Source organism: Drosophila subobscura, chromosome J, assembly GCF_008121235.1.
Source record: "Drosophila subobscura isolate 14011-0131.10 chromosome J, UCBerk_Dsub_1.0, whole genome shotgun sequence".
Lineage (NCBI taxonomy): Eukaryota > Metazoa > Arthropoda > Insecta > Diptera > Drosophilidae > Drosophila > Drosophila subobscura.
The window spans coordinates 4,681,080-4,704,296 of record NC_048532.1 but is presented as its reverse complement, the minus strand read 5'-3'; the positions used below and the strand labels follow the sequence as shown (position 1 = coordinate 4,704,296).

General features: G+C 46.2%; 6 protein-coding genes across 7 annotated transcripts in view; 3 read left to right on the top strand and 3 right to left on the bottom strand.

Moving 5' to 3' along the window:
- The window catches only part of LOC117894474 (tyramine/octopamine receptor), a 30,479-nt gene extending 27,299 nt beyond the window's left edge, over positions 1–3,180 (top strand). The window contains exons 2-3 of the mRNA XM_034801574.1: positions 110–1,677; positions 1,742–3,180. Of these exons, the coding sequence (XP_034657465.1) occupies positions 244–1,677; positions 1,742–2,134 (1,827 nt within the window). The 5' untranslated portion in view covers positions 110–243 and the 3' untranslated portion in view covers positions 2,135–3,180. The remainder of the gene's footprint in view (positions 1–109; positions 1,678–1,741) is intronic.
- Positions 3,181–4,368: 1,188 nt separating this feature from the next.
- On the top strand, positions 4,369–5,338 carry LOC117893777. Of its 2 annotated transcripts, XM_034800518.1 has the most exons (2): positions 4,372–4,596; positions 4,654–5,338. In XM_034800518.1, the coding sequence occupies exons 1-2, from the start codon at positions 4,492–4,494 to the stop codon at positions 5,218–5,220; spliced, it is 672 nt and encodes a 223-aa protein (XP_034656409.1). In that variant the 5' UTR covers positions 4,372–4,491; the 3' UTR covers positions 5,221–5,338. The 2 variants fall into 2 exon arrangements, with proteins under 2 accessions (XP_034656408.1, XP_034656409.1); XM_034800517.1 differs by having other exon boundaries at positions 4,369–5,338.
- A 267-nt stretch (positions 5,339–5,605) lies between these two features.
- Positions 5,606–9,419, bottom strand: LOC117893776 (NEDD4-binding protein 2). Its single transcript, XM_034800515.1, is given in 7 exon segments — positions 5,606–6,115; positions 6,186–6,760; positions 6,819–7,516; positions 7,584–7,839; positions 7,841–8,332; positions 8,404–8,727; positions 8,729–9,419. Coding segments are annotated over 7 exon segments (2,805 nt in total). The 5' UTR covers positions 9,116–9,419; the 3' UTR covers positions 5,606–6,042.
- Positions 9,420–11,918: 2,499 nt separating this feature from the next.
- Positions 11,919–13,066, bottom strand: LOC117894798 (dnaJ-like protein 60; the record flags this gene model as incomplete). The annotated part of the gene is made up of 2 exons (XM_034802028.1): positions 12,742–13,066; positions 11,919–12,680 (listed from the first exon to the last, which is right to left on the bottom strand). A coding segment is annotated over exon 2 (756 nt), but the record flags the coding sequence as incomplete, so codon positions are not given.
- Positions 13,067–13,211: 145 nt separating this feature from the next.
- Positions 13,212–13,846, bottom strand: LOC117893348 (dnaJ protein homolog 1-like). Its single transcript, XM_034799937.1, has 2 exons — positions 13,721–13,846; positions 13,212–13,673 (listed from the first exon to the last, which is right to left on the bottom strand). The coding sequence occupies exon 2, from the start codon at positions 13,649–13,651 to the stop codon at positions 13,265–13,267; it is 387 nt and encodes a 128-aa protein (XP_034655828.1). The 5' UTR covers positions 13,652–13,673; positions 13,721–13,846; the 3' UTR covers positions 13,212–13,264.
- A 1,442-nt stretch (positions 13,847–15,288) lies between these two features.
- Positions 15,289–16,752, top strand: LOC117894159 (60S acidic ribosomal protein P0). The gene is made up of 3 exons (XM_034801055.1): positions 15,289–15,426; positions 15,543–15,636; positions 15,695–16,752. Exons 2-3 carry the CDS (start codon positions 15,583–15,585, stop codon positions 16,589–16,591), a joined length of 951 nt encoding a protein of 316 aa, XP_034656946.1. The 5' UTR covers positions 15,289–15,426; positions 15,543–15,582; the 3' UTR covers positions 16,592–16,752.
- The last annotated feature ends 6,465 nt before the right edge of the window (positions 16,753–23,217 follow it).

The following is a 23,217-nucleotide window of genomic DNA, read 5'->3' as shown; positions in this document are numbered from 1 at the left end:
AGTTTAATGGAAAACGGATTCGGCTGGCTGACCCACATCCTCTCTCGCTCTTTGCGCGGAAACTTTGCAGTCGCATTAATCCTGTTTTTCACGCCATTTCTCTTTTCAGCACACCATCAGCAGTCGGAACCACACATTCCATTCCCACCCCCTCGAAGGACGCATGTAAGAGTGATCTGGTGTGCGCTGGTGGGCAGGGCAGGGCAGGGCAGGGCTGGACAGGGCAGGGCAGGCAATGCCAAAATGCCATCGGCAGATCAAATCTTGTTCATAAATGTCACCACAACGGTGGCAGCGGCGGCTTTAACCGCGGCAGCCGCTGTCAACACAGCGCCGGAAGGAGCTGCAGGCGGATCGACGAACGAATCGGGAACGGCTGCCAGTGTTGCCACCGCCGCCAGCGGTAGCCAGGCGGACGCAGTGGGCGGACGCGGCGGCGCATCAGCCACGGAAGCAGCAGCCAATATATCCGGCTCGCTGGTGGAGGGACTGACCACAGTGGCCGCCGCACTGACATCGACGACGGGCACCAGCGCGGGCGAGTCGGAGGAGTGTGGCGCCGGAGCTGTGGAAGAGCTGCACGCCAGCATTCTCGGGCTGCAGCTGGCCGTGCCGGAGTGGGAGGCGCTACTGACGGCGCTCGTTCTGTCGATAATTATCGTGCTAACCATTATAGGAAACATCCTGGTGATTCTGAGTGTGTTCACCTACAAGCCGCTGCGGATTGTGCAGAACTTCTTCATCGTTTCGCTGGCAGTGGCCGACCTGACGGTGGCCCTGCTGGTGCTGCCCTTCAACGTGGCCTACTCGATCCTGGGCCGCTGGGAGTTCGGCATACACCTGTGCAAGCTCTGGCTGACCTGCGACGTGCTCTGCTGCACCTCCTCCATTCTCAATCTGTGCGCCATAGCCCTGGATCGCTACTGGGCCATCACCGATCCCATTAACTATGCCCAGAAGCGGACAGTGGGCCGGGTGCTGCTGCTCATCTCCGGCGTGTGGATACTCTCGCTGGTGATCAGCAGTCCGCCGCTGATCGGCTGGAACGATTGGCCCGATGAGTTCACCAGCGCAACGCCCTGCGAGCTCACCTCGCAGCGGGGCTACGTCATCTACTCCTCGCTGGGTTCGTTCTTCATACCGCTGGCCATCATGACGATTGTCTACATCGAGATCTTCGTGGCCACGCGGCGGCGTTTGCGAGAGCGGGCCAAGGCCGCCAAGCTGAACACGATGGCTCTCAAGTCCACGGAGCTGGAGCCCATCACCAACTCCTCGCCGGCTGCAGCATCGTCCTCGAAGTCTCGCGCTCTGACCAATTGGCTGTGCTGCGGCCGGGACCGGGCCAACTTCTCCACGCCCATGATCCAGAACGACCAGGAGAGCATTAGCAGCGAGACCCATGGGCAGCAGGAGGGCACAAAGACGGCCACCAACAACGATCAGCAGCAGCATGTGGTGGTGCTGGTGAAGAAGTCGCGTCGCTCAAAGATCAAGGACTCCATCAAGCACGGCAAGGCACGGAGTGGACGCAAGTCCCAGTCCTCGTCCACCTGCGAGCCCCATGGCGAACAGCAGCTCCTGCCTGCTGGCGGGAGTGGGGGCAGCAATGCAGCAGGTAAATCCGATGCAGAGATCAGCACAGAGAGCGGCAGCGATCCCAAAGGATGCATTCAGGTGAGGCCATTCAGGTGATCCACTATTCGATCATTTACTAATTTATTGACTTCACTATTTGCAGGTCTGTGTGACTCAGGCCGAGGAGCAGACCTCGCTCAAGCTGACGCCGCCACAATCATCGACTGGCGCCGGTGCAGTGTCCGCCACACCGCTGCAGAAGAAACCAAGCGGCGTGAATCAGTTCATCGAGGAGAAACAAAAGATCTCATTGTCGAAGGAGCGGCGGGCAGCCCGTACTCTGGGCATCATCATGGGCGTGTTTGTCATCTGCTGGCTGCCCTTCTTCCTCATGTACGTCATCCTGCCCTTCTGCCAGAGCTGCTGTCCCAGCGATAAGTTCAAGAATTTCATCACCTGGCTGGGCTACATCAACTCCGGCCTCAATCCGGTCATCTACACCATCTTTAACCTGGACTATAGGCGCGCCTTCAAGCGACTGCTGGGCATGAAATAAGGAAAGGTCGACCGGCACTAGAGGGCAGAGCATTACTCAAAGTTTGTGCCAAACCAAAGGGAGTGAGGGAAAGAAAGAGCCGAAAGTTGGCGTGGCAAAGAGTACTCACCTTTCCTGATCCTTCGAGACGCGAGTAATACTGCCCCAATGCAGAGGGATAAATGTACTCTGTTAGATACTCATGCGAAAGGGGTACGAAGCCTCTCCAGCAAATCACACATCAAAATTATGCAATAAAAACGAAATAAAAAACACACATAAATACTTACCAGTCCATACATAGTCCATTGCATGGCTGCATACATAAATGCATACATATATCGTTCCACACAGGATAACAAACATGATATTGAATTTAATAAAATTAAATTAAATGTTTAGGCACAGGATTGGTGGCAGAAAACCCGTCGCGTTTCACTCTATGCATACTACAACAGCAAAAACAAAACCAAAAAAAAGGAAAAAGAAAAGTGTTAAAATAAAATTTGCGCTCAAAATAAATTAATTACAAACGCGAAAGAAACAGAGAAAAAATGAAAATGAAAATGAAAACTTCCAAGAAACGAAATGTGTGTGTTTTCTAGGCATTACTTTAACAATTTGTAATTAATTGTAATTGTAGGTAAATGTAAACCAAAAACTAAACTATGGTACTTAATGTATACTTTGAATACGCTTTAAACTATTTGTTAGATAATTTAACTATTAATTGTTTTTATGACAGACAGCAACAATTGCGTTTCGATGGGCAGCTAAAAGCAGCCACATTCGAGAATTATAAATATTTAAATATTATTATTAAATAGATAAATGTTTCATTGCACTTGGCAGAGCGCAACGGAGTTGGCGAGACTTCGAGATCTATAAGTCGATGTATAAACTAACACTAAAACTAAAGTACTATACATACATACATGCTACATACATTTATCGTATATGTATACCACAATTTATGACTTTTAACGACAATGTACGATAATTTCACTAATTAAATTGTTTAACGAGCAACAAGCAAACTAAGCATAAACAAAAACCAAAAAGCAACAACCAAACAAACAAAACAAAAGACAGATTCGAATAAAAGTTATGACAAATATTTACTATTGTAGTTCAAATTGAGATGCGGAAACTCACAGCGAGATGCTCGATGATGAAGGTTCTTCCTTGTGCAGATGTGCAGAGGTTGATGATAATACGACAGACCTTCGGAGAAAACAAGCCAAAAGTTAGTCAATGATTTATTCTCTCTTTAAAGGGGTCCCTTCATGTAGAGCAGGTCTACAAGCAGCAACGCACCGAGTTGCATCAGACTTACTGGTTCCTTTAAAATTCCCTTTATGGTGTTTCGGGCATGGACCGTCTGTTGGCCGACATTCCGGGCGCGCTCCCACTTGTGCACCGTTTCGTCGTTGCCTCGAAGCACTTTGGTCACTTGCACAAGCTGCAGTTCGTTTCGATCACCAATAAGCTTGTAATCGTCCAATAAGTAACTAAAAGTTAACAGAGCATATGCTGGAAAGGCATCCATCTTTCTGAATTTACTTTGGTCCATGATAACAATAATTATGTGCAATTTTCTGCTTCTTTTTGGCGCGAAAAATGGGAATCGTGTTGGTATGCTTAGTATTTTTATATTTGAGTTATTACTGGTTCGATATTCTTATAATAGCGTTTAGTGGTTCGTTTCTTTTTACATCGATATACATATGGCGCATATACATCGATACTTCATTATTCGACATCCATCTCTGATTACAATTTGGCTGGGATTCAAATCTTACTTATAAAATAAGGAATTAAAGGAATTAAATTCAATGTATTTACAGGATATCGGTATGTTGTGGTTTATTTAATCAATTTCATCCATCCATTAAAATATTAATGTATTTTCACTTTAAATGTTTTGTATGTATATCTTAGGTACCTATGTTTATTAAAGAATATAAGAAGATTTTCACTCCTTTTCGGAGGGAAATGATATTACATTTATACAAAAACTGATCCTACCCATTAACAAGCAACAATGAAAACTAACCAATATTGAGCAGAAATGATTGGTGAATCGAAAAACATTATATTTTTAGTGCTGAGAGTAATAAATAGCTAGTAGTGCTTATCAGAACATCGAAATCTAAACTTATTTTGGATATATTGTTATTATTAATGGTATATTTTGATAATTATGAGGTATATTTCAGTATATTTTTCAGGGTCATGCGGTATGTTTTATTGTTGAAGGCGCTGGCAGTCACAATTCAAACAAAAAATTTATATATCGAATATATAAACATTCCGGCCGACCGGAGCGGCAACCCAAAGGACAGCGTACAGAGCACAGAGATTACCTGCCAGCCTAGATGTCCAAGCAGGCAGAAAAGTTGGCTATGGCCGCCGCGACGGCAACGCATATAAATATAGGACAGACGAAGGACTCGAGCCACAACATGGACTCCTCGGATTCGGTAAATACACACATGTGCGACATCGATCAGCAGCATAACAGCTCCTTTCGCCTGCAGTGCTCGCTGTCGTCCGTGGACAGCGAGAGCGATCTGTCTATGGCCTTCGAGCGAGATCTGGGAGTTGAGGAGCCGAGCAATTGCGACGAATTGCCGGCCTTTGAGATACGCGCCTTTTCGCCCCATGGACGCACGCCATCGCCCATCGATGATCTGAACATCTCGGACATAGAGACTCCGAAGCAGCATCAGCCGGAGGAGCCACCCTGCCAAAACCATCCCGACTTTGTGGCCCTGCATGAAATCAACGCGCAAATCAGTCCCCCCAGCGACGCCGACGACTCCATCACGGCGCTAAGTCGCAACAACAGCCTGGAGACCATCTTCGAGGGCGTCTTTCTGAACACACCGCCACGGGAAAAACCAAACAACAGCCCCGGCTCCAACCTCTGCAGCTCTCGCTTCACTCCCAAACGCGTGCGGGTCAATCTCATGGAGCTGGTGGCCATCGGCAATCGCATACACACCACCGGCAAGGAGAACCAGTCACCGGGAGCCGCAGTCACTGCCAAGCTGCCATCGCCAGCGACGTCTCCGCGCAAAGCGGCGTCACCTAGCCACCGCTAGACCCAACCAAAGCCCTAGGAGCACTCCGTAGACTAAGTAACGATCGAATACGATGCCCAGGCATCCTTCGCTTTGTGTACACACTGCATGTGTATCTGAATATAATGAACTGAATTTACATTTGTACAATGTTTCCGGAGAACAGACCAGAAATCTTACGTTTTGTAGACTTAAATAAAAGATCGTCTTTCCATGTTTTAAACATTAAACATAAATCTGGGTTTTCACTGGGATTTGTTGGGGTTTTCTGCACATGGCAGATGTTCGCAGTAGGTAGGGTATCCTATCTACCTGATTGTGTGAATGCTGAAGTTGAAGTACCTGATCGCGAATAATATATCCCTGATGGTTTACCTGCTTGGCGCAAGGATTTAACAGGGATTGGTTCTGGAAAAAATTGCTTGGCAATAGAAAAATATGTTTAATTGTAATTTTTGGGATTAGGACTACTTTAAAACTAGACTCTTACTTGTTCTAATAGTATAATAACTTGTGCAGTAGTACAAAAATATATCTTTGATAGATACTTGAGTTTGGGTTTTGGCTATGGCGAGGCTATAGCACCTGTTTACCGACTTCAATTAGCCCGCGATTCGCGTGTGTCACACAAAACGTTGATAGTAGGAATATATATACGTTATTTGGGAGGAATGTCTCTTGCATGGCATGAGGAATATGATTAAAATAGGGAAATAATAAAAACACTGCCAGCAAAATGGGCCAACTATGAATTTGGTAAGAATCAATACAAAGAGTAATTACGGAAACCGATTAGTGGCCGCTGCTGCTTCTCTTCCGACCTGCACCGTTGATGGCTGCTGATCAAAAGTTATCCGAGTGTCGCGATGCAGAAAACACCTTCACGCGCAACAGTCCCGGATTCACCTCCTGCCAGCTGCAGTGAGTGATGAAATGGAAACGATAATTAATGACTCATTAATGTGCATATCTCCTGCATGACTCACCGTAAACGTCGTTCGCCCAGTCTGGACTTGACCTTGTTCTTGATGGTGGACACTCCATTGGCGCTGTGCAGTCCCCGTCCTGTGATGATGAACACATGCTTGTACACACGCGTGCTCTTGCGCAGCCTGGTAATGTGGCGATCGAGGAAGAGATCCAGACAGCTGATGGCCTCCACAGTGTGCAGATAGTGCAGGTCCAGCAGATCGGGATTGTTCTGGGTGTGCTTGTGCACCTCCATGATGCAGGTGGCCGCCCGATGGTTGAACACATCGATCTTTGTCTTATGCAGATTGGCTATCTGGGAGTAGTACAGGGCCACGTTGCCGTTGCCCTTCTGCACGGCCTGGTTGGCCTTCAGATAGCATTCGGCCTTTAGCTGGGCATGATGGGCGGCCAGATTGCGGGTCTCCTCGAAGTCACGCAGAGCGGCGCTCTTTGCCTCCTCGTGCAACTGCGGCGAGCGACTGCTCGTCGACGCTGACGATCCGCAACGCTGGCCTTGGCTTGCAGCATTCTCGCTGACTTTGATGGTTTGCTGTGACTTTTGATGTTGCTGTTGCTCCTGCAGAGCCACCTGAAAGGGTGAACAACAAATTAAATGCTCTTCAAAGTAACCCAGAGATGTGACATACCTTCTCGCTCTCGCGCAGTGCCTTATCGTAAAGCTCCGCCTCGTTGAGAGAGCTCTGGACATTGCTGTCGAGCACCTCCACGGTCTTGCCATAGTTGCTGCCAGTGGCCGAGAATATCTCGAGCACCGTGTCGTTGGGTATATTCGGGAACTTCTCGCACAGCTTCATCTTGGTCAAATGGGTGGCAATGTCGTTTGGCTGCTGACGGGCGGCCATCTCTGACGCCTGCTTGGCGGCCTGTTGCTCGCTGTTGTAAATGCTCCACGCCAGCTCCATGTCGAGCAGCTCATTCACGTTGCTAGGCGACTCGCTGCACTCGGCGTATTCGGGATGCTTCAGCAGGCGGGCAAATTGCTCATCGTCGCGCAGCGTGTTCTGACGCTGCTCCTCCAGCTGGTTGTAGACGCCCTCCAGCCACAGCATGTACAGCTGCTTTAGCAGTTGCCGTGGCACAAATACCTTCGTGGCGGGCAATTCCTCATCTGGCGGCATCATCTCACCGTCCGTATGGAATAGAGTGCGCAGTTGCTTGACCAAAGTGGACCCCAGGTCCATTTCCTCCAGATTATTGTCTTCGGGATCCTCCTCGTCCTCCGCCGCTTCCACGACTTCCGAGTGCGGAACAACCAGCGGCTGATCGAGTATGCCATTGCGAATGTCGCGTATCTTTCGGGTGTGCTCCGAGTATTGCTCATCACCTAAAACACAACACAAACATCCATAAGCTTGAGAGCGGTAGTGGTTGCCATTAGAAGGATCACAAACCTATTACAAAGCAGTTCTCAACTTGCATCTGGAGCTCCTTGTTGGGCGGCGCCAAGATGCGTTTGTTACGGCTCTGGCGTTGGGCCTTGGGCATCGGCTTGGCCACCAATCCCGTTGGCGATGGTGTACGGGGCGGCGTAGGAGCCACCTCATTTTTCTCAGCTCTCCCACAATCGCATTGAAACTGTGCCGACTCCTCTGGCAGCATGGACGCGTCAAAGTCCGACCCCGAGCCGGCATTCAGCTCATCCTCCTTTGATCAGTATGTCCACGGCCCAGTCCACATTCGTTTTGCACTTCACATAGAGATCCCAGAGCCCCGTCAGCAGCTTGTTCGGGTACATTTGACGCAGTAAAACGAAATTATAGGGCTCGTTGGGACAGTTCAGGCAGTGGCGCTCAAAAGTTTTTTTTGGTTCACTGGAGCCAGCCGGCGGTGGGGCCTTTTCGGCCGGCTCATCGCGTAGCAGCTCTATAAGTGATTTCTCGTACGAGCCAGTCCCAACGGCGGCTGCATCTATTGTGGAGGATGCTGTGGCCTGCTCAGTGCCCGACCGCGACCAGTAGGCGGGGCACCCCTGCTCGTAGGGCACCCAAGTTCGGGCATTAATATTTAGCTTGAAACCGTTTGGGGATAGCCCATCGGGATTGTCGTTCTCCGGCAGTGAGGCTGGGGTGGGCACCGCCGGCAGTGGCGGGAATAGGCGTAGCTGTGGCAGCTTTACTGTATACTTCGTTTCCTTCATCAACTTTTTAAAGAAAGAGCGAGAGAGCTTGAACAATTCAAAAACATGAGCTAGCGCTTGATTTGTGATTTTACCTTGATAAGTTCCGGCACACTGGTCTTCTCATAGCGCTCCAGCATGCGCTGAATGTTCTCCCTGGGCACCTGATGGATGTTCTTTTGCGCCAGTTTGCTGGCCGACTTGGACCAGCCTGTTTGCGGCTCCAACAGCTCCAGTACGTAGCCATGCTGTACGGCAATCTGGACATAGGGCTGCATTTCCCACACCATTATGTTGGTGTTGTCGACTATGATCGGACTCCAGCCCAGAGAGGCCTTCTGGCGTACCCTCTCCTTGTTCCATTCGTGGGCGGTCGGCAGCTGAGTTGGATTAAACTCGTAGCCGCGCCTGGACTTGAAAGAAATCATCAGTGCTATAGACAAAGTCCAGCATATCGTTGTGCTCTAGTAGACGGCATTGGCGTAGCAGAGATTCGGCCAATGTGGACTTGCCGCTGCCCGGTGGCCCGCGCATGATGATCATCACTCTTTGGCCAGCTTGGGCCTTCATGCAAATGGCATTAAACTGTTTGTCCTTGTTGTTGGCGCTGCTGCGATACATATTGAAGCTGCTGCTTGCGGCTGGGGCAACGAATTTCCTTGGAGTATTTGTGGCCATGCTGTTTTTGCCGTTGCCGTTGTCATTGTCGGTGCCGTTGTCATTGTCGTTTGCCTTGCTAAAGCTCAGCTCGTTGTTTAGAAAGAGCGCCAGTTCCGCTGGCTCAGCAGCATTTCGCGCCGTTGCCATTGTCTTTGTTGTTGCTGTTGTTGTTGTGGCGCAGTTGTTGTTCTTTCTGAGCAGGAAATCAGAATGTGTAAGTGTAACTTAATACGCAGTAATCTCGAATGCTCTGTTCCCTTATCGCGGACTCACCAACACTACGGAACCGGACAATCCACTTGATCCTCGACACAAGCTGTTGCACAAACTGGGGGGCCTTGCCGCCTTTCTATAGCTGATTGTTTACTGCTTATTACACATTACACATGCGAATTCTTTGGTTTGGTTTGAGTTTCTTAAGCAATTTTTTTTTTGTCGTGTCCAGTGTAACCGCGAATTTATCGATAAAATATACTGTCAGGGCCTCGAAAATATACCAAAATATACTTTTTCATTTTCAAAATATACCGTAAAATATACCGTAGTCCTAAATCAGATTCCTCGATTATGATGTTATATTTGATATTACTAGCTAGTTGAGAGTCTCAGAGGTACAACTACAATTTTATCCGATTTATCAATCAATTCTCCACAAGATTGGCAATTTATTACGAATTGCTGGAATTTTTCCAAATTAAGTTTTACGCCTGGTACTCAGATCGGAAAACAGGTTTGTTAGCAAATAGAGCAATATATTTTTCTAGCGGCAGAGCGTGACCAGAGGAGAAAAGCGCATTCCGTACGGTTACACTTCTCAGGCAGCTGTGTTATTTTGTTTATCTTTTTGAAAATGTGTGAAAAAATTAAATAAAAGGTTAATAAAACAATGAAAGCAAAATGGATCCATTCAGGCGATTGCTTTTAGTGGGATTGGCGGCTCTTGCAGACTTTACTCTCTGTTTGCTAGGTACCATTTCGGAATATAGAACAGATGTATTGGTCGAGCTTCGATTATTGTTCAAATTACACTGTGCTACAAAATATTAACTTTTGAACGTTTTTCCACTAGATAAAACTTATAGCTTTCAATTAAACCCAAACTCTTTTTAAAAATGAATAGAATTATAGGCCGATTTCCAGATCTTGGATATCCCTCCCAGCATGGGCGCTAGCTATGGAGCTGGTGGTCGCTGCTCGTGCCGCTCTTTTATTCTGAACAATTTTATAGGTCAAATATGCCCAAACCATAGAGCCCCCATAACAGCAGTTTCCCATTTTCGGGTCTCAGATTCCTTATTGGTACAAAACAAATTTTATTCTGATTTTTTTAGATTTTCCTTTTTTTGTTTGTCCGATCTGGCTACGATCCTGAGGCCCACTTCCATATCTTAGATACCCCTCCAGCAGTGGCGCCAGCTACAGCACTGGCAGTTGATGCGACAGAAGAAGTCGCTGAAGAATCTGCACTTGGTGATCCTGCGACCCACTTCCATATCTTGGATACCCCTCCAGCAGTGGCGCCAGCGACAGCACTGGCAGCTGATGCGACAGAAGAAGTCGCTGAAGAATCTGCACTTGGTGATCCTGCGACCCACTTCCAGACATTGGATATCCCTCCAGCAGTGGCGCCAGCTACAGCACTGGCAGCTGATGCGACAGAAGAAGTCGCTGAAGAATCTGCACTTGGTGATCCTGCGACCCACTTCCAGACATTGGATATCCCTCCAGCAGTGGCGCCAGCTACAGCACTGGCAGCTGATGCGACAGAAGAAGTCGCTGAAGAATCTGCACTTGGTGATCCTGCGACCCACTTCCATACCTTGGATACCCCTCCAGCAGTGGCGCCAGCTACAGCACTGGCAGCTGATGCGACAGAAGAAGTCGCTGAAGAATCTGCACTTGGTGATCCTGCGACCCACTTCCAGACATTGGATATCCCTCCAGCAGTGGCTCCAGCTACAGCACTGGCAGCTGATGCGACAGAAGAAGTCGCTGAAGAATCTGCACTTGGTGATCCTGCGACCCACTTCCAGACATTGGATATCCCTCCAGCAGTGGCGCCAGCGACAGCACTGGCAGCTGATGCGACAGAAGAAGTCGCTGAAGAATCTGCACTTGGTGATCCTGCGACCCACTTCCAGACATTGGATATCCCTCCAGCAGTGGCGCCAGCTACAGCACTGGCAGCTGATGCGACAGAAGAAGTCGCTGAAGAATCTGCACTTGGTGATCCTGCGACCCACTTCCAGACATTGGATATCCCTCCAGCAGTGGCTCCAGCTACAGCACTGGCAGCTGAGGCGACAGAAGAAGTCGCTGAAGAATCTGCACTTGGTGATCCTGCGACCCACTTCCATATCTTGGATACCCCTCCAGCAGTGGCGCCAGCGACAGCACTGGAAGCTGATGCGACAGAAGAAGTCGCTGAAGAATCTGCACTTGGTGATCCTGCGACCCACTTCCAGACATTGGATAACCCTAAAGCAGTGGCACCAGCTACAGCGCTGGCAGCTGATGCGACAGAAGAAGTCGCTGAAGAATCTGCATTTGCTGATCCTGCGACCCACTTCCAGACATTGGATATCCCTCCAGCAGTGGCGCCAGCTACAGCACTGGCAGCTGATGCGACAGAAGAAGTCGCTGAAGAATCTGCACTTGGTGATCCTGCGACCCACTTCCAGACATTGGATATCCCTCCAGCAGTGGCGCCAGCTACAGCACTGGCAGCTGATGCGACAGAAGAAGTCGCTGAAGAATCTGCACTTGGTGATCCTGCGACCCACTTCCAGACATTGGATATCCCTCCAGCAGTGGCGCCAGCTACAGCACTGGCATCTGATGCGACAGAAGAAGTCGCTGAAGAATCTGCACTTGGTGATCCTGCGACCCACTTCCATATCTTGGATACCCCTCCAGCAGTGGCGCCAGCTACAGCACTGGCAGCTGATGCGACAGGAGAAGTCGCTGAAGAATCTGCACTTGGTGATCCTGCGACCCACTTCCAGACATTGGATATCCCTCCAGCAGTGGCTCCAGCTACAGCACTGGCAGCTGATGCGACAGAAGAAGTCGCTGAAGAATCTGCACTAGGTGATCCTGCGACCCACTTCGATATCTTGGATACCCCTCCAGCAGTGGCGCCAGCTACTGCACTAGTAGCTGATGATAGAGATGCCTCTCCTGCTGCAAGCGGTGCCTCAACCTTTTCTGCTGAAATGGTGACCAAAACCATCTCCGCTGCACGAGCCGCCGTTCTGGTCTTAATCATTTTATAGGTAAAATATGCTATAACCATGGAGCCCAGAATGATTACAGCCATTTTCCGTTTTGGGGTCCCCGGTTTCCTGTTAAAGGTATTGTGGGAATAAGAGGGATTCGGCCTAAAGCCGTCATCATGACTTTGCCTGCGCTTGGGCTTGGGCTTGGGCGGCTTATTCCATGTCCCCCACTGGTGGAAGGTATTGTTTTGTTGTGAATTTTTTTGATTTTTCATCTTACTTTTGTAGATCTGATCGAATTCGTAGCGTTTTCGTGGATCTATCAAGACTTTGTAGGCCCTTACTATTATCTTAAATTTCTCCTCTCCGTTTTTGTTCTTGTCTGGGTGGAAGCGCAGGGCCATCTGGCGGAAGGCTTTTTTGATTTGCTGTAAAGTAGCATTATATTTCACTCCCAATACGTTGTAGTGGTCTTGGTAGTCAGTCATTTTATCCTCAAATAAAGTATTATAAATATTTTAATGTTTCGATATAGTTTATTTCAACTAATTGTACCTGTAATTGTATTCATTCGCAATTGAATTGATCTGCAACGTACACCAGTTTTGTTGTTCAGTTCGTCTGATCAAAAAGATCTTGAGTCTAGCCAAAACAGCCACGCTTATCTTATTAATTCTTATTTCAATTCCTGTGCACAAATATGCACTGGTTGCTTTCTTTTTTTTTTTTTTTTGAGGTTTTATCGCTCTACCCTTGGGTAGCGATGGGTAGTTTAGCTTGTTGTGTTGTACTTGGTACAATTAAATATTATATGCGATGCGTCATCGATAGTATCGCAAGTATCACAAATGTTACTTGCGACTACGTGCATTTTGGCAAGAGTGTGCCTATCAAATGCACTGCCGCTAAACAACTCAGTTGTTTGCTTAGTGGTTTAACGCTGGTTGGTTTCTAGTGTTGACACCATTTTTGTCTATCGTTTTTGGACCAATATCGATAGCACTTAATTGTTTGTTTTTATTTGAATAACTTAATAAGAATAACACCGGAAAGTACTTATAATAAAAGAACAATAGTTTTAATCAGATGAGGAATCGTCTTTATCTACGTTTGGGTTTTTCTTTTTCGAGAAAAACTGAAATGTTTTATATGCTGCAAAAGCAAATAGGACGGTGCCGCCTACCGCGCACATAAAGGGCACCATATCTGGCGTGGGCTGGGCAAATGTCTGCGGCTCATCGCCACACTTGAGACCCTCCTCTCCGTATTGATCGTAAATGTCTCGTTTTTCCTTGTTCGACAGCACCTCAAAGGCGGCCGCAACCTCCTGAAACTGTGCCTCGGCCTGGGGGTGGTCATTCTTATCCGGATGGTATTTGAGCGCCATCCGCCTGTAGCCCTTTTTGATCTCTTCTTTGGTTGCATTTCTGTTTATGCCCAGTATCTGGTAGTAATCTTTGCCCATTCTGATGAAATGTCAGCTGCAATAGATTTTCTGTACGTTGACTGGCCGACTGCCTGAACTGGGCAGCTCGATTCTTACTTATTTCATTGAAATATGATCAGCCTCAACGTGAACTTTGGACTATTAAGTACGGTATAGATTTTGTTTTTAATGTTTTAGTAATGTCAATAAATATAGCAAAGCAATTTATTCTTATCGGTTGTGTATCGATAGTTTTGTAGCAGTGTAACCGCGGATTTATTGATCAAATATACCGCACAGCCCTCAAAGCCATCCCGAAATATACCAACACTGTATCCTGTAAACATACCGAATCCTAAATCATTTTCGTCGAATTTGATATTATATTTAATAGTTCCAGCGTCAGTACTCTCAGCACTACAAATTTACGTTTTTTCATGAGTTCCTTTTAGTGAATTATTTACCAAATAACGTTCAAAAGTATAAGGTAGATACAAAATATATCATAAAACGTACGGTAGGTGGGAATTAGAATGTAAAGTCAACAAAACTCTGCTTCGCAAGGGTACGAGATGAAAGCGATGTTGAAACAGATTATCATAACCCACCTCAAATGAAAGCGAAACTCGGAAAGGAGAGAGAATAGTCTTATGAAATGAACCTTTATTATTTAATTTTTTTTTTATATTTAATCGCTACAGCGAAATTGGTTGGTCGCAGAGATGAGTCCGCATTGACCAGGTACTTAAGTTTTGTGTTGAATATTATAAAAAGTTAGTGCAAAATTTTGAATTCAAAAAAGAGTTGTTTGCCGAACAAACACTAGAATTAGAATGTATTATTTACTTTAATATAATGATGATACAAATTTATAATACCATTATATCCCGATGTACCGAAAATATATACTATATACAATTTTATGGTTAAGAAATCCCGAAAATCATATGGTATAGCGTAAATGGTGACCCTGATATGGTCGTTCTGCCCATAAAGCAACTATATGAGCATAAAGCAACTATATAAGGAGGTCTCGTCGGTAGCAGAGTTCAGTCGCTATTATGAAAGCTCAAAACTAAATATAAAGGAAAATATTGAGATCGTTAAAATTCGTCCTTGACGAATGTATCATGTATCACAAGAAAGGTATTTTCTCAAGGATCAGGAATATGCATATGTACATTCATGATAACAAACCACTCAGTTCAAAGGATTCAATTTAACTTTTATTTTTAACTTTCAAAATAAAAGTTACGGAATAAATCTTATTTTCAACTTTTATAATAAAAATCAAAATTAACTCAATAATTATTGTAAAAATCATAATTAATTCTTATATTTGATTTTTATTATAAAAATCATTATTAATTCTTATTTTTGTTTTTAAAGTATAAATTAAAAATAACTCTGAATTCTGATTTTTATTGAAAAAATTAAAAATAAGAATTAAAAATTATTTTTAATATATAAAGCGTAAATAGAAGTTTTTGGCTGATATTGATAGCCATGAATGAAATCTAATTTTCTGTTTATTTTATGTTGCTGTAACATATATCCTTCACTTTGATTTATTTACTTAAATTTAGCCTTCATAACTGTTATTTGCGGTCCCTGTTTTATAACTACGCCTTCAATTCGGATATCGTACAGAAAATAATTGTACAGCGGGGCTCAGTGGGTTAAGTTGGTTGTTTCCTCGGAATATTTACGGTATATTTTTGAGGGTCAGTATTGTTTAATCCACAAATCCTCGGCCACACTCCTTGGCTCGGCCATTTTGGTCAAAGTCAGCCATTTGAAAAGTTATTGCTTTGGTAAGTGAAAATTAAATCTTTGAAAATATATGCCATCCGTGGTATATGTGGGCAAAAAACAACACCAAACTGTTGCCCCTGAAAGCCTTTAATCCAATATGTGCTTCTGTTTGCAGTTCTTAAATTCTTTCCACGAGTCCCTAATACACAATCAATATGGTTAGGGAGAACAAGGCAGCATGGAAGGCTCAGTACTTCATCAAAGTAGTGGTAAGTATTGTGAGCAACAACAAATGACCTCTTGCCGCTAACACAGGTGCCGTTCTAGGAACTCTTCGACGAGTTCCCCAAGTGCTTCATTGTGGGCGCTGACAATGTGGGCTCCAAGCAGATGCAAAACATCCGTACCAGCCTGCGCGGATTGGCTGTGGTGCTGATGGGAAAGAACACCATGATGCGCAAGGCCATTCGTGGTCATCTGGAGAACAATCCCCAGCTGGAGAAGCTGCTGCCCCACATCAAGGGCAATGTTGGCTTCGTCTTCACCAAGGGCGATTTAGCCGAGGTCCGCGACAAGCTGCTGGAGTCGAAGGTGCGCGCCCCAGCCCGTCCGGGTGCAATTGCTCCGCTGCATGTCATCATCCCGGCCCAGAACACTGGCTTGGGACCCGAGAAGACCAGTTTCTTCCAGGCTCTGTCCATCCCGACGAAGATTTCCAAGGGTACAATTGAAATCATCAACGATGTGCCCATCCTCAAGCCTGGCGACAAAGTGGGCGCCTCCGAGGCTACTCTGCTCAACATGTTGAACATTTCGCCCTTCTCGTATGGTCTGATGGTCAGCCAGGTGTACGACTCTGGCTCCATCTTCTCGCCCGAGATCCTGGACATCAAGCCCGAGGATCTGCGTGCCAAGTTCCAGCAAGGTGTGGCCAACCTGGCTGCCGTCTGTTTGTCCGTGGGCTACCCGACCATCGCCTCGGCCCCTCACAGCGTTGCCAATGGATTCAAGAACCTGCTGGCCATCGCCGCCACCACAGAGGTGGAGTTCAAGGAGGCCACCACCATCAAGGAGTACATCAAGGACCCCAGCAAGTTTGCTGCTGTGGCCGCTGTGGCTGCACCAGCTGCCGGTGGTGCTGCCGAGAAGAAGGAGGAGGCCAAGAAGGTGGAGTCCGAGTCCGAAGAGGAGGACGATGACATGGGCTTCGGTCTCTTCGACTAAGCTGGATCGCCGACTGCTGTCGCCCACAGCCCGTTGTTGCTTTCGACGTTTACTCTTTAAGATCCTAAAATGTGTGTCCCTTTTGCAAATGATCGTCGTGGTTTGACATGCCCAATGGCGAGTTGCATTAAACATTCTGTAAACTGTTTAGAAAGCAAAAATGCAATCTGCTCTTTATTTCTTACTAGCAAAAGCATGCCCCCACAGGGCCAAACACCTTTAAGTCACTTTATGGCCGCATAAATGGCCAAAAGGCAGCATGTACTGCAACTGCTGCGTGCCCCCATATATTTACAAAGTAATTACTTGTGATAAAATTACTTTCGCAAGATGAGAAAAGTTTAAAGTTTCTGCTGCCGTCGAGTCGCTTCGCGTCGTTCGTTGTCGATGACTTTTGCGATTTCTTTTGCTTTTCACAAACGAGACGACGACGCTCATAAAAATTCAATTTGTCTTCCCAAAATACGCAAGATATTAAGAATGTGCCAAGTGGCAGCCAAAGAAACTTTCTTTCCCTTTTCTCTCGCTTCCTTTTCCAGAGCCAACAGTTTGCTGGCCCGTCTGCAGAGCGAAAATGAGTTACGCGACTGGGGCGTGAAAGTTCCACGCCTTCATGGGACCCCCTGAAGAAGTGCGCCGGGGAAATGAGCAAAAATATAAGTAAGCAGAGGAGAAGCAGCCGCGGGCCTAGTTAAACACTGCATAAATAGCCAGAACCGAAACCGTGACGAAAATAAATCCTCCTTCATTGGATCTAGAGATGGTATTTGGTAGTGTGTTTGTGAAGCGATAGTTGAGTCAGCGCGAAATAAGATGAATATGAAACTCTGCTTGGAAGGCTTAAGCAATCCGATGATGATGATTTCTGTGATGATAGATTCCCAGTTAATGAAGGGTGTGTAATATTTAATATACATATGTAAACTTATGGTTCATATGTATGCACTATGTATGTTGCGTTGAGTTGCCGATGTCACGATGCCATCTCTATGTGACTGTGACAACCCATTTGGCTGCTAGATAAATTAATAAGGGCATTGCATAATTCGAGCGCCTCTGGCGGCAAATATACAAAGAAATTAACATAAACTGTGGGGCGATTGACCAATCATCCCCAATCCCCATATTCGAATCCTCCATCCTGCCATCCCACTCAATCATCAGGCGACATTCGAAATCAAAATGCGATTGGCAAAATGATTTGCTTCAATTTTTGTGATGCGCATAACAAATGAAGTTTGGACAGTCGGACAATTGATTGGGACAGCGCAGCCATGTGGCGGCGGGCGGACGGACAGCAGGCCAGACCAGACCCATATAGACAATATACAATATACCACACGTCACACACACCCTCACTCTCCTCACACACACACAAGCGCCATGTTTGCAATGCACAGCAAAATGTGGAACAGTCGACAGATCCGAGCCAGATTCAGATGCGACTCGCTCTCTCTCTCTCTCTCTCTCTCTCTCTCCATCTCTTCACAGAACTGAGAGTCACAGCCAGACCCCAGACCCCAAACTGTAGTCGATTTCGCCTATCCAATGTGCACAGATAGATTTGTATGCATATTTTTGCTTTGGCATTTCGTTTGTGTGCTAAACATGTGAATGCCATCGATATAACGATGATGCTGCTGTTATGCATGTTCTGTTGCCCAGCAGCCAAGCTACAAATGCCATGCCTTGACATCCTAGTATTTCACCACCCCACTGGACCGGCAGACACACACTCCGTATAAGAGTGAGTGTGTGTGTGTGCTCAGCTGCGATTTGTTTGGCCAAAAGATTTGGAACAAAATGGTTTAACTCCTGCGGAATGGCTTAAATGCTTCTTGGCCAGGAGTACTTTAATTCCATACTGCGAAGTGGAAAAGGAACTGGAATGGGAGCTCGAATTGGAGTTTCCAAATGAACTGAACTCCCGCTGGCGGAGTGGAGTGGAAACTTTCGTGGGCATCTGCTGTTGGACACATCCATTGATAGACGAAACAAAAATCTATTTTCCAACTGACTGACGTACAATAAAAGCATAAATATTTCGTGAAATCTGTTCATGGGTTGAGAGCCAACAAGAAAACATGAAAGGGGAAGCCACAAAAATTGAATGTAGATCTGAAACATACTCGTACTATTCACGGGATTATTGTCCGGGTGGATGGGATGGAAGCAGAGCACCTGGAGCCCCACCCACGACTGCACAGCATGTGTTCAGCTCAATTTAGTCTCGTCACATCAAAATGTTTGCTCTACCCGATATTTGCTGTGGTTGAAGGCGCTTGCCGCGTATAATTTATCTATGCATATGTTTCGAGTTGCCCCCATAACCGGGAAGCTCAACCTGAGGTGGACCCGAAACGGGGCCCGGCACGGCCCCACATAAATCACAGTCAACAGCACGCACTAGGAGGAACACCCACCCAACAACTCAACCACCGATCCAGCCCCCAACACCCCTTTCATGTCGCGGGGGCTTTAAGATACGAAAAAATCGGAGTCTGTGGGCAATTGCCATGAGTTCAGGTTCCCATTACGACAACAGTTGGATGTGCTCGGATTCGGGTATATTCCTGCTAGATGAGATCCAGTCGGAGAATGACTTGCATTCAGTACAAGTACAGTTGCCACGGGATGTTCTCTTTGAAGCTGTAAATATTTGAAGGTCTGATTTGGACCGGATAAGTTGGAAAAGTCCAATAGAGCAAATCTTCCCGGAGAACCTCTCCATGGTGTGGGTCATTAAAATCACTTTAATTAGACACAAAACGGGTTCATCCGCTCGTTCAGTTTGTCTCTCTCTCGCTCTCTCTGTCTCTCTGCCAGTCTCTGGGCCAGTGGTAACGGTTGTGTTAACGGTAACAATAAACGACAAGAAGCGTTACGACGAACGATGATTGCCAGGCAAACGAGCAATTAAAAATTTGTGTGGTAGGGGAGTCACCATCCACCATCTTCAGCCTCAGCCGTTCCAGGCATCTTCCTCCATCTCTAGACAAAGACCAAAAAGAGCACTTTTTAGCCCTTTGCCAGGGTCCTGGGTCTCGGTCTTGGGGCATGCCACGTACGAGGCATAACCTTTGGCCCCATACTCCTTGGCACAGCTGTCTGGAGTGTGTTTGCGTGTGTGTGGGTGTCCTTGTCACCTTGGAGGCATTTTTACGGCTCTACGTTTTACGCTGGCAGCGGGAATTTTCAGGACCCGGCTATTTGAAATATGCACGGAATATTGCAAAATTTTAAGCGTATATCTTTGCATAATTAACTGAGAAAATACTTAGCACACACAGGGAGAGAATTCTCTCTGAGTATTTCTCTTCTTTTCTTTTCTTTTCTTATATTTTCTTTTCTGCAAAGGCATTTTTGCCGCAGCTTCGAAATCTCTCTAGCAGAAAAGCGAATGAAACTTTTGCAATGATACTTTCGGTCGAGACCCCACACTCTCACCACGCCCCCACTGACACTGCTGCTTCCTGCTGTTCCAGCGCAGGTTGTGTGGAATTTTTAATCTTCAATAGAAGCCCCAGCGCCGAGCCGAAAGCCGAGAGCCGAGAGCTCTCCCTGGGCCATCCATGTATCTTTCTTTACTGCGGAGCTTTGCATCTTTACGCTTTGCTTAAATATTTTAATTTTTATTGGTCGAACTTTGCCCCACGACTGTCTTTCGGCCGGGAAAGGTGTGCGTGTGTGTGTGTGTGTGACGGTGGGGGCAGTGTTTGGATGGAGCAGCCAAAGGCTTTTCCGCTTTAATAAAGCTGTAAAAAATGTATTTATTTTCGGGTGCTTAGAATTCTGTTGCTGCTGCTGTTAGACCACAGATAAATGGATGAATGTACTTCCCCCGAAATCTACTTCAATGGGGGAATAAGCAGTAGCCAACCCAGTCAAAGTGTCTGGGTGATAAGCCCAACTAAACTGCACTCTAATAGCCCTAATCATAGGCCATAATGACTGCTGCTGCTGCTCCAGCAGGAGCCTCTCTCATGGCTCATGTCGCGTCCACATGGCCAATAGCGAAACATTCTGCATGACATCGAGCCTGGCCCAGAGAGGGGTTGGGGGGAAGAGGATAGTGTGTGCGGCATTTACATAAAAGTAAAGTTCACCCACTCGATGGCTGGGAATGCAACCTGGCAAAACTTTTTGCCAAATTTAAATTATAAATAAGCCGAGGGAGGAGCGGCCGGGAGCGTCGAAGGAAGCACTTGCCTCCAAAACAAAACCTCATATGCATCGAAACGTAATGGCAAAAAGGATTTTAAGTGAAGTTGAAGTTGACTACACGACCGCAGTGGGGGTGAGTTCCAGGCCACACCACACCATACCAATGCTGCCCTCTCCCCTGCAACCCCCCTGGGACCACTTATACCATTGCAGTTGGGCGGAAAGTTTGTCGGCGCATGCAGGGGACGATGAGCGACGGAGTCTTTACCCCCAAAAAATAAGCTCAAAGTGAGAACTGAGAACTGAGAACTGGGAACTGAACGCGGCGGCATATTCCGCCTCAACAGACAAAGTGCAAGGCAATCCCCAACCCCAGCCTCAGCCCCAGTCCCACGCTCCATCTAACTAGTGTGTGGTGTATCTTTTGGGTGGTTGGCAGCTGCAACAACCACCAGACAACCACAAGGAACAAGCAGCAAGGAGCCAACCATTCACCATTCACCAGTTACCAGGAGAGCGAGCGAGCGAGCGAGAGCTGACGCAAGTTTAAATGTCATGCAAAATGTTTCCACTTACACAAATTAATGTGTAAAATGTAATTTTGTCACAGCAAAGAGGAAAGGACAGGACAGGCAAGACAAACAAGACCCAAAACTCCAAGCAGAGTACTGGAAAACACCAGGACAAACAGATATGTATGTATGTGCGTGCACAATAATCCCCCAAACCATGAAGAAAACTTCACCTGAAAACTTATATAAAGTCCGTGACTAAGATTAGTTCTATTGGAGATGCCAATTCTTTCCAGAACCATTTAAGACAATTGCATACATAAATTATCTTTACTTGCTCTTCAGTTTGAGTGGGATGTTCGGCCCTAAACGGTTTCATCAATTCTCATTTTTAAAAGCATTCGCTCTCCGGAGGTTGCCTTCAATACCAATATGAAGTGCATCAGATCTGCGCTGCTCCTGATTGGGTTTGCAGCACTGACGAGTGCACAGAATGGTGGACAGGGCCAGTTGCCACAAATAATGGATTGGAATATATTTCCACGACCAAGTCCAAATCAAGAACAGCAACAACCACCTCAAAATCAACAACTGCAACAACAAAGACAGGAACTACCACAATATGCACCACAACAACAACCACCTCAAGATCAGCCCCCACAACAACCAATAGCAGAACCACAGCCGGCACCGCCACCACCACCAGCTCCTCCAACAACAGCAACACCTCCGCCAGCAGGTGGTGGTAAAGGCAGTAGAAATAAGAATGTCAATAATATCAAAATTGGATAGATTGTTTCTGCACAAATTCATTTGTAAAATGTAACTTTGGCCCAGCAAAGAGGGTCAGCACAGGGCAGCACAAGCAGGACCCAAAACTCAATGAAAGGGGAGTCCGGGACAAGGGCAGGACACACAGATATTTGCCTGTACAATGCACCATGAATAATGCTTTTACTGATAGTTATATAAAGTCCGTGACTAAGATTAGTTCCATTAAATTCTGCCCATTCTTTCCAGATCCATTGGAGAGAATTACATAAATTCTTTCCACTTTTTCGCATTTGAGTAGAAAGAGTTCCATCAATTCTCCACACTTACAAGCTTCGAGCTTCAAGTATAAAAAGCATTCGTTGCCCAGTGTTTGGATTCAATTCCAAAATGAAGTGCTTCAGATTTGCGCTGCTCCTGATTGGGCTTGCGGGACTGGCGAGTGCACAGAATGGAGCACCTGGATCGGATTGGAGTCCACTACCAAATCAGCAGCCCAATTGGCAAGAACAACAACCACCTCAAAATCAACAACAACAACCACCACCTCAACAACAACTACCACCACAGCAACTACCACAATATCCACCACAACAACAACCACCACCACCACCTCCACCAACACCAACACCTCTAGCTCCTACAACAGCAAAACCAGCTCTTCCTTCTCCGCCAGCAGGTGGTGGAGGAGGCAGTGACAGACAGAATGTTAATAGGAATAAAAATAATATCCACGTTGGATAGATAGAAGGAGTGGATCTATTGTTTGTAAACGAGAATCAAAAACATTCTTATTGAGCAGAGTTGGAAAGCGGGAAAGAAATAAAAGAAGCGCAATTATGACATAATTAAAAGTGTAACTTTTTTCCTGGATAATATCAGTAACAAATTGGTAGCTGTTTACTCGACAGAAATCATAGTACGTTCCCAATATATTTTGAAAAGAGATAAGTATAAAGTTGAAGCAACACATTTTCTTGGAATTATCAAATTTATAAAAATAGTACAAATACACATGAAATCCCCTTTGAACTTTACGCTAACTATCCATGGAATATTGGCCATTATTTATGGTATTATCTATATTAGTTTCAGTCATCCAATCCAGTAAAGATTTCCTCCTTGAAATTTAAGTTAACTACCATTTAGCATGATCAGAAGGCATGTGGGTGGGTATAA

What these genes read in the sequence shown, in the direction of transcription:
- LOC117893777 (XM_034800517.1), top strand. Translation starts at nt 4,492, where the DNA reads ATGTCCAAGCAGGCAGAAAAGTTGGCTATGGCCGCCGCGACGGCAACG.
- LOC117893348 (XM_034799937.1), bottom strand. Translation starts at nt 13,651, where the DNA reads ATGGGCAAAGATTACTACCAGATACTGGGCATAAACAGAAATGCAACC.
- LOC117894159 (XM_034801055.1), top strand. Translation starts at nt 15,583, where the DNA reads ATGGTTAGGGAGAACAAGGCAGCATGGAAGGCTCAGTACTTCATCAAA. An exon ending in AGTACTTCATCAAAGTAGTG is followed by an intron (nt 15,637 to 15,694) that starts GTAAGTATTGTG and finishes GTGCCGTTCTAG; the next exon opens with GAACTCTTCGACGAGTTCCC.